Source organism: Coregonus lavaretus (assembly GCF_964263955.1).
Source record: "Coregonus lavaretus genome assembly, chromosome: 2".
Taxonomy (NCBI): Eukaryota; Metazoa; Chordata; class Actinopteri; order Salmoniformes; family Salmonidae; genus Coregonus; species Coregonus lavaretus.
In genome coordinates, this window is record NC_139989.1 from 38,963,373 (window position 1) to 38,973,750 (window position 10,378).

A 10,378-nucleotide genomic window follows, 5' to 3' on the forward strand; every position below is an offset into this window, starting at 1 on the left:
TTTTTTTGTTAATTCTTTCCAATGTGTCAAGTAATTCTCTTTTTGTTTTCTCATGATTTGGTTGGGTCTAATTGTGTTGTTGTTGTTGTCCTGGGGCTCTGTGGGGTCTGTTTGTGTTTGTGAACAGAGCCCCAGGACCAGCTTACTTAGGGGACTCTTCTCCAAGTTCATCTCTCTTTAGGTGATGGCTTTGTTATGGAAGGTTTGGGAATCACTTCCTTTTAAGTGGTTATAGAATTTAACGGCTCTTTTCTGGATTTTGATAATTAGCGGGTATCGGCCTAATTCTGCTCTGCATGCATTATTTGGTGTTTTTCGTTGTACACTGAGGATATTTTGCATGCAGCGTCTCAATTTGGTGTTTGTCCCATTTTGTGAATTATTGGTTGGTGAGTGGACCCCAGACCTCACAGCCATAAAGGGCAATGGGTTCTATAACTGATTCAAGTATTTTTAGTCAGATCCTAATTGGTATGTCAAATTTGATGTTCCTGATGTTTAGGCCGAGGTATGGATCGTTTTTTGTGTGCTCTTGGTGTCACGATCGTCGTGGAGAGTAGACCAATGCGCAGCGTTAGTTGCGAACATACTTAACTTTATTATCTTAAGTGATAATTTAACAACAAAACAATAAACGAAACGTGCAGTCCTACGGTTAACACAGAAACAACCAAACGGAAACAAGATCCCACAAACACAAAGGGAAAACAGACAGTTTAAATATGGCTCCCAATCAGAGACAACCAACAACAGCTGACACTCGTTGCCTCTGATTGGGAGCCACTCAGGCCAACATAGAAATAGCACAACTAGAACTCCCGACATAGAAACACAACACATAGAATGAACACACCCTGGCTCAACATATAGAGTCCCAGAGCCAGGGTGTGACAGTACCCCCCCCTAAAGGCACGGACTGCGACCGCGCCTCAACTAGAACCAAACAGGGGAGGGCTGGGTGGGCATTCCTCCTCGGCGGCGGTTCTGGCTCCGGGCTTGCCCACCACCCTCCAATAATCCCCCCATAGCGCCCCTGGTCCGATCTGGCCCCGCTGGCTGGAGCTGAACTGGACATAGTAGGAGCGGATAGCTTCAGCTCCGGTGTGGAGCAGCCGACCGGTACCTGATCAGGCACCGGTGACCCAGGCACGGATTGTGCCGGACTGACGACGCGCACCCCTGGCTTGGTGCGTGGAGCAGGAACGGACCGGACCGGGCTGACGATGCGCACCCCTGGCTTGGTGCGTGGAGCAGCAACTGGCCGGACCGGGCTGACGATACGCACCCCTGGCTTGGTGCGTGGAGCAGGAATGGGCCTTACCAGGCTGACGACGCGCACCCCTGGCTTGGTGCGTGGAGCAGGAACGGACCTTAGCAGGCTGACGTCTCGCACCCCTGGCTTGGTGCGAGTGGCAGGAACAGGCCTTACCAGGCTGACGTCTCGCACCCCTGGCTTGGTGCGAGTGGCAGGAACAGGCCGGGCCGGGCTGGCGACGCGCACCGTAGGCTTGGTGCGAGTAGCAGGAACAGGCCGGGCCGGGCTGGCGACGCGCACCGTACACTTGGTGCGAGTGGCAGGAACAGGCCGGGCCGGGCTGGCGACGTGCACCGTAGGATTAGTGCGAGTGGCAGGAACAGGCCGGGCCGGGCTGGCGACGCGCACCGTAGGCTTGGTGCGAGTAGCAGGAACAGGCCGGGCCGGGCTGGCAACGCGCACCGTAGACTTGGTGCGAGTGGCAGGAACAGGCCGGGCCGGGCTGGCGACGCGCACCGTAGGCTTGGTGCGAGGGGCAGGAACAGGCCGGGCCGGCGACGCACACCGTAGGCTTGGTGCGAGGGTCAGGAACAGGCCGGGCCGGGCTGGCGACGCACACCGTAGGCTTGGTGCGAGGGGCAGGAACAGGCCGGGCCGGGCTGGAGACGCGCACCGTACACTTGGTGCGAGGGGCAGGAACAGGCCGGGCCGGGCTGGCGACGCGCACCGTACACTTGGTGCGAGGGGCAGGAACAGGCCGGACCGTACTGGGGACACACACCACTGGCTCTACACCGGGATCTGGAACGGGCCGGACCGGACTGGTAAGACACCCCAGTACCTCTCGCTGTGCCTCTACACCTTCCTTCCCTTCCTTGACCAGTGACCCCCGTAACCTGGTGACCTTCTGAATTCGCCCCTTGTCTGCCTCCGTCCATGCCCTGTGCCCACCCCTAAAAATGTTTTGGGGTTGCCTCTCGTCCGTCCGACGACGACACTGATTACGCCGTTGCTCCTCTCTCCGTCGCGCCTCTACCGTCTCACTCCATGGCCGGCGACCCATCCCGGCCAGGATTTCCTCCCAGGTCCAGGACCCCTGCCCGTCCAAGATCTGCTCCCACGTCCACGCTGCCTGCTCCTGGACACGCTGCTTGGTCCTGGTATGGTGGGATCTTCTGTCACGATCGTCGTGGAGAGTAGACCAATGCGCAGCGTTAGTTGCGAACATACTTAACTTTATTATCTTAAGTGATAATATAACAACAAAACAATAAACGAAACGTGCAGTCCTACAGTTAACACAGAAACAACCAAACGGAAACAAGATCCCACAAACACAAAGGGAAAACAGACAGTTTAAATATGGCTCCCAATCAGTGACAACCAACAACAGCTGACCCTCGTTGCCTCTGATTGGGAGCCACTCAGGCCAACATAGAAATAGCACAACTAGAACTCCCGACATAGAAACACAACACATAGAATGAACACACCCTGGCTCAACATATAGAGTCCCAGAGCCAGGGTGTGACACTTGGGCAACGGTGTCTAGATGGAATTTGTATTTGTGGTCCTGGCAACTGGACCTTTTTTGGAACACCATTATATTTGTCTTACTGAGATTTACTGTCAGGGCCCAGGTCTGACAGAATCTGTGCAGAAGATCTAGGTGCTGCTGTAGGCCCTCCTTTGTTGGTGACAGAAGCACCAGATCATCAGCAAACAGTAGACATTTGACTTCAGATTCTAGTAGGGTGAGGTCGGGTGCTGCAGACTGTTCTAGTGCCCTCGCCAATTCGTTGATATATATGTTGAAGAGGGTGGGGCTTAAACTGCATCCCTGTCTTACCCCACGGCCCTGTGGAAAGAAATGTGTGTGTTTTTGTCAATTTTAACCGCACACTTGTTGTTTGTGTACATGGATTTTATAATGTCGTATGTTTTTTCCCCAACTCCACTTTCCATCAATTTGTATAGCAGACCCTCATGCCAAATTGAGTAAAAAGCTTTTTTGAAATCAACAAAGCATGAGAAGACTTTGCCTTTGTTTTGGTTTGTTTGTTTGTCAATTAGGGTGTGCAGGGTGAATACGTAGTCTGTCGTACGGTAATTTGGTAAAAAGACAATTTGACATTTGCTCAGTACATTGTTTTCACTGAGGAAATGATGCCAGAGCTAACGATGATGTTAAAGAGTTTAAGTATAGCCCCTCTCTCTCTCTCTCTCTCTCTCTCTCTCTCTCTCTCTCTCTCTCTCTCTCTCTTTCTCTCTCTCTCTCTCTCTCTCTCTCTCTCTTTCTGTTTCTCTCTTCTATACTCCCTAACCTTCTCTCTGTTTATCCGTGTTTCCTGTTGGTTAATCCCCTCGCTCTCTCATTTAATCTTGACTCACACTCACTCTCACACATGCCCGTCGCACACACACTTTGTTAATCTAATGAAGACTTGGCTGTAGGTAATCTATTACACTAATTGAACTGGATCAACATCCTAAGAAGTCTGCCCCCAGCTGCACCTCTGGAGAAGGGATGTGGAGATGAAGGGGTTGGGGTGGGTGATGGAGGAGTGTATGGAGGGTGGGGGCTTCTCCTCTGCTGTGTTCAGGTGCTACCATGCCCTGTGTGAAGGCCTCTAATGACATGGGTGGAGGTGGAGTGGGGAGTTGGAAGGGGGAGGTGGGAGGTATGGGCTAAACCCCTCCCTGTTGCTAGGGGATGTCTTCACTTAGTTTGTGTTGCTAGGCTGCCAATTCCCCCGTGCTAAGTGGAAGCGTTTTCCCTTCTCCTTCGTCCAGGCACCCCATCTCTATCTCTCCCTATTTTCTTCCCTCCTTCCTTTTCTCAACCAAAATAACTTTACCAACCATCTATCACTATGCTCACGGGTCTACTGTTGCTAAGGAACACGTCTGAGACACACATACATGTCTATGTCTACTGTATTTCCATGTCTATTGATATCTTTACACATAGGCCTGGGTGTCATGATATGAAATAATAATGAGCTCATGCCACCTGTGACCTGTGTTGAGTTCTATATTGCATCTAGTGCCACTAATGATGTCGATAATTGACTTAACAGAACGTGCTGCTTCTCAGAAAATATCACTTCTGTATTTCACATATAAGCCTCAGTTTTACCAACAGGTTGCATGCAGCAAATGAAAGAAAAATATAAAACATTGTACTTTACTGCTTTATTGTTAACAGGGAGGCAGGCTGTATTTACAAAAGGAATCAACATTTAAATCCTTGTCTGTTCTATAATTATAATGCACTATTAAATGAATGAACAGAATGACATCTACACAGCATTAGTTGATACCACCAACTGTTGCCATTTACAAGTCCCTGATCTAAATGAGAAAAGCTAATAGGATTATTCCAGCTTGGTGGACACCAAACACTTTGTTTGATCTCCAGTTATTATACAGTGATAAATAAACTGTAATTTACCCCCTGGAAGTAAAATGTAATATATTTGTGGAAAGAGCTAATTGTTATTTGTATACACCCTTGTCAGTTCGCAGCCTAAAGCCGCTTATAACCAGACATGTCGTGAGCATCCTAAATTGCTTTTCACAGGCTTTGTTGAGCAGATATACAGAACATTAGGTCTGGGGACTTTAATAGTCTCTCACATTATCTGAGGGAGTATTTTGAAAGCATCATGATAGCCTACACCTGCTCACCATAGAGTTGGTGCCATTGCTTCTTCATATAATAGCCTACTCTACAATGCCAAGGGACATGCAAGCATAAATGACTGTATATACATTATTATAATACTCCTGTTAAAATAGAAGAAATACTGAACCATGGAGTTTCTATGTGAATAATAGTAGTGGTCTGGTCTATGATAAGAAATACTGTCTACTACTCAGAGTGATATCACTGCTGTTCCAAGTCAATGTTCTTTACAATCAAAGTCATTGTGGATGCCAGAGATAATGACCTATGAGAATACAGTTCCCTGTTTGGCCATTAAAGAGGGCTTGATGGTAGTAAAGAGAACAGAGGATAATGGAAGCAGGATAATAATATCACTGTAGCAGGTGATCATCATGAGAAGAAGAATATGAACAGTTGGATACAATTGCCTCTTACGGCGCCTTGTGAGGTCCTCTATCTTGACACAAGCTCAACACTGAAAGCCAAACTGGGAAGGGAAAAAGTCCTTACAAACCATTGAAGATATGCATAATATGAGCCTTGGAGACTCTTTCAGTAACTAGAATATGTCTAGCCAATCATATAGCCTATCACTAGGGTACATATGAGATTTACAATACAAAGGCATGGTTGATGAGGTTGTGTCCATAGGGGGCAAAGACAATAAATTATCATACCCAATCTTCAATCTGCATGTAGATTATGGTGATTATGGCTGCTTTCAGTTTATGTCAGAGCATCGAAACCTACGCATCTCGTTGACAGGTATAGGCTACATTACCGTATAGTGCTGCAGAGATCTTAATGTTCATCCAGGGTGTTGGCTTCCTCGCAGCTGAAATAGCTTGACTGTTCACTTGAGACAGAAACTGATATTTGAATAAGGCATGTTAATAAAACAGAGAGAGGCTGCTACCCAGCAAGTTAATCTCAGCGAAAATAGCACCGGCATCTACACACACAAGGAAAGTATGCAGAGAGGGGAGGAATGGAAATAGACTTCTCTGCTGTAAAGTTTGCCCAGATTGATCAACTTGATAAAATTGATCCATCTCTCAATTCAAGTAGTCTGTCTCTGAATGTATCTCTCTCTGACTGTGCTTACTCCAAGGTTTAACTGTCACAATGGCATTTAGAGGATGAGTGCAGAACTGAACTGTACAGTACATCAGGTTCTTTTCAGAACCCTCTTTTGTTATTATACCTCCTGTTTCATTATGCAGTGAATATTAGAACTTTGGCACTTCAGGGAGAAATGCAGCTTAAGCAAAGTGTTATAGGGATTGATACATTTATCTTCCAGAATTAAGGTTACAAAGCATTGCCATATTCTACATCCATCAGAAATCATCTAATGGGAGTTCTTCAGTGGTGGTGTCAGACCATAACCAATCCTTATACCATTGATTACATGCCTGCTGTCACTGACAGTCGATGAGGGCTGCATAAATCGTTCAATTCTCTACTCTCCGCACCCGCCCACCCACCTACCCTCGTGGAGAGCGATGGTGTGGTCCACGGGGAACTCATCATCCCTTTAAAACGCGAGAGAGACTTGGCACAAAAGCGCACACACGCGGGCACAGGTGCGCATGCAGGGCAGTCTTACATACAGACGTACTCCTTCGATAATGTCCAAGGGGACCCGCTTGAGAGGTTCGAGCTACGTAGAAGTTGTGTTCAGTTTATTACTTTGACTCGCAAGTTAGGGTTGTGATAGTTTCTCTCCGCTAATACGCACCGACATACATCAGCTTTTGGCCGTGCTGCAATTATCGAATTTAAAAGAAGATTATACATTTCTCCTTTGATTTTTACTTGGGTTTCTTTTCACAGTCACATGACGCAAAGTGCAACTGCGAGCCAGAGTTTAGCCTTGAGTTTGTGTCTGTGGAACCGCGTGAGCCCATAGCTGCCATAGCTCTGTCAGACTGACATCCACGGAGACATGAACCGCTCCTTCTTCGACCAAGCCCAGGGCTCACTATTCAACAAGAGCCAAGTCCTCGCCGGCACTCTGGTGAACTGCTGCAACGGGACCGACGTGGCAACCAGTGACGGCGGCTCGTTGACGCTACCTCCAGACGAGCGGAAACTCTTCATCAGTCGCGTCGTACAGATCGCCGTCCTGTGCGTACTGTCGCTCACCGTCATGTTCGGCATCTTTTTCCTCGGCTGCAACCTCATGATCAAATCGGAGAGTATGATTAACTTTCTGGTGAAGGACCGGAGACCTTCCAAAGACGTAGAGGCGCCGGTGATGATAGGACTCAGCTAGTCTCTGGCGCGGGGGTGGAGAATGGTGTGTAGCCGCGCGCCATGGACCCATAGCCTCACCACGCTGTCTTTGGGGGCGCATGATGATATGCAAAACGTTTGATTTCCTTGCGAAATGTGTTTGCCAATAAAGACTACAATTGCAGTCAAGCGCGGCCAATTCCTCACGTCAAAAGTTCCAGCAGAACCAGGAATGCATGGTTGTTTACGCATAGGCTATTGGATATGGTTTTGTTTTTGACTGTCAACTTGAACAAAGTAATGAACTCTTGTGATAAAAATGTTTACACGCTGTTACCTCAAATTCTATTTGCAAAAGTCGATATTTCCATGATTGTTTAAGTAACAAAACAAACTCGTTATCAACGTTAGGCATGCAGATTGTATGTTTTTTCCGTTCCATTTCTGACAGTAGTCTATACATTTTGGACGTGGGTATTCTCTGAAAATATATTTTTCTTGATCCAGTTTCTTAGTAGCATGTCGGGCAAACACTCAAGGTGCAGGGATCTTGCACGTTTAACTAACCCCATCACTGCTTTAAAGAGTGTTTTATTGTCCAGTTCAGCATGCACGCGACTTGTTCTGTAGCCTACAGTAGAAGGTGGTATTTGGACCTACTGTTTTTGCACTTTTTGAAAGCACCTGATGCTGCATGATTTTTGTACCAAGATGAAACTTGAATGAAAAGTGCAGCATGCTACGAATAAAAGTGACGTTGTCGTATCTCTTCATTGCCATCTATTGTACATAATGTACCTAGGCTACCTGTTGCAGTGGATTAGACTTATTCGTTTATGGCATAGGCATATCGCACAAAGCAGCATAAATAAGCAGTATAAATTAAACAAATGAGTTACATTTAAATGTGATCGAGGACCTTGTGCATGTTGTACTGTACTGTAATAGGAATAACAATAACAGTAACAATAATAATAATAATAAATGACAGTAATAATAACAACGATACTAATAATAATAATACAAATAATAATATTACTAGTCTATTATAATTATAATGATCTATTATAAGGATACATATTAATTGTTTTTAGACACATACGTCTAAACTTTTCACCCATTTGCACACAATTACGCACATAAATAACTGTGTGTAAAATCGAATATTGTTCAAATTAATAGATTTGTATTGGCTGCAAGACTGGTCCGTTTTAATGCACAGGTGAACGATTACTCAAGACTATTAAATGTAGTGCACTCATGCCTTGACTTTTATCAAAATTAATTTGTGAAGTTCTTATCTGACGATAAAGTGGAGATAATCCACAGAGGGTATGAGCCACAGAGGGTATGATCCACAGAGGGTATGATCCACGGAGGGTATGATCCACAGAGGGTATGATCCACGGAGGGTATGATCCACAGAGGGTATGATCCACGGAGGGTATGATCCACAGAGGGTATGATCCACAGAGGCCTTCTCTCTATAAAATCCATGCAGTCACATAAAGTTAAGGTTGAGTAGAGACATACCCCACTGGGCAGAAACTGGTTGAATCAACGTTGTTTCAATGTAATTTGTCAATTTATTGTGAAGTGGATCTATGTGCAAAATGCATTCGATTTGAAAAAAGTAATCAACATTAAGTTGTTTTGAGGATGGAATTTCAACCACAGGATTATGTAATAATTGTAACCAATTTTCAACATAGACAAACCTTGTATAAAATATGTTGAATTTGTACCTTTGAAACAATGCCAGCTCTTCAATGTTGTATCCACTATCAGAAAAACAAAACAATAGGCTGGGCAGCACCTCCTACTGGTCTCACATCCAGCATTTTACCCAAGCTCTGCTAGCTTTGATATTTGTCATTGACTATTACCAATGTGCTATAGTGAGAATGAATATTGAGAGCTCTCTAAATAACTAAATATATTCACTGTTGCTATCGAAGTCATTCCAAAGGGTAGGTTTAAACAGAGCAAATAAAATGTAACCTTACTTCATAAGTCATATATCATCAATATCATGCCTATATAGCATTTGCGAAGTCATCAACAGCTATTGTTTAATTTCAACCCATGGTTCAACAAAAAATAGACAAAATATACAGTATAGGCCTATGGTTTCAAGCTTTGGTTGATTTCAAATGTAAGTTTGAAGTTAATCATTAATATGTTGGATTCACATCTCCATCTCAAACAAAAATCAAAGTTAAAGAATAGGACGAAATCAAATCAAACTTAATTTAAAGTGCATTCAAAGTTTGATTAGATTTAGTAGTATTCTTTAACTTTGGTTTTGGTTGAGATGGAGATGTGAATCCAACATATCAATTATTAATTTGTAGACAAACTGGATATTGAATTGTGTTTGATTGTCAACGCAACCAAATATCAACATTTGAAGGAGAGGTATCTTCAGCTTGGATAGTTTCATCTGTGCCTCTGTTTTATGCACAGTTCAGACGCCGAATTTATGGCGAGTTGAAGTGAATAGAAATGAAGAGCTGGCTGGCACGGTTAAGAGCTTTGCTTGACGTACTGATTGGTTTCATACAACCGCTCTCAACACTGCAGCTCAACACTGCAGCGACATCTTGGTCGGGTTTGGGTCGAATTCAGGCATAACAGCGACCTCCCACAGAAGTCCTCCACCTGCGAATCCGAGACCATGATTGTGCTTCGGTTGTGGGTGTGGTAGCGAAGCAACCTTTATTTGCATGCAATTTACATGTGTTTTGGTTGAGATGGAGACATGAATTCATTTTTCTAACATATAAATTATTAATTTGTAGACAAAGTGGAATTAAAGCCAGACTTAGCCCTAGTTCAAACACTGCTCTATCGCCACACCTAACTAAAAAATACATTACCATGTCTCCCGACAGTGGAAGAACTGCTCTGGTGCGCCACATGAAACAGAGGCGTGCTTCATCCGCACAGCCCGGAAAGAGCGGCAGAGCTGCCGAACTATTATCAAAAGTCCAATGAGGCACAGTTAATGGTTTCAGACGGCACTCTAACCCCGCTCTTCCAATGAGAAAGTGAAGTATTTTTTAGTTAGGTGCCGCGATAGAGCGGTGTTTGAACTAGGGCTAAGTCTGGCTTTAATTCCACGTTGTCTACAAATTAATAATTTATATGTTAGATAATGAATTCATGTCTCCATCTCAACCAAAAATCTAAGTTAAAGAATAGTATTAAATCAA

The 10,378-nt window shown here is 44.9% G+C and overlaps 1 protein-coding gene across 1 annotated transcript; it reads left to right on the top strand.

Annotated features, from left to right (window-relative positions):
- Positions 1-6,873: 6,873 nt before the first annotated feature.
- On the top strand, positions 6,874-7,203 carry LOC311145816 (reprimo-like protein; the record flags this gene model as incomplete). The annotated part of the gene is made up of 1 exon (XM_084182132.1): positions 6,874-7,203. The coding sequence occupies one exon, from the start codon at positions 6,874-6,876 to the stop codon at positions 7,201-7,203; it is 330 nt and encodes a 109-aa protein (XP_084038258.1).
- Positions 7,204-10,378: the final 3,175 nt, after the last annotated feature.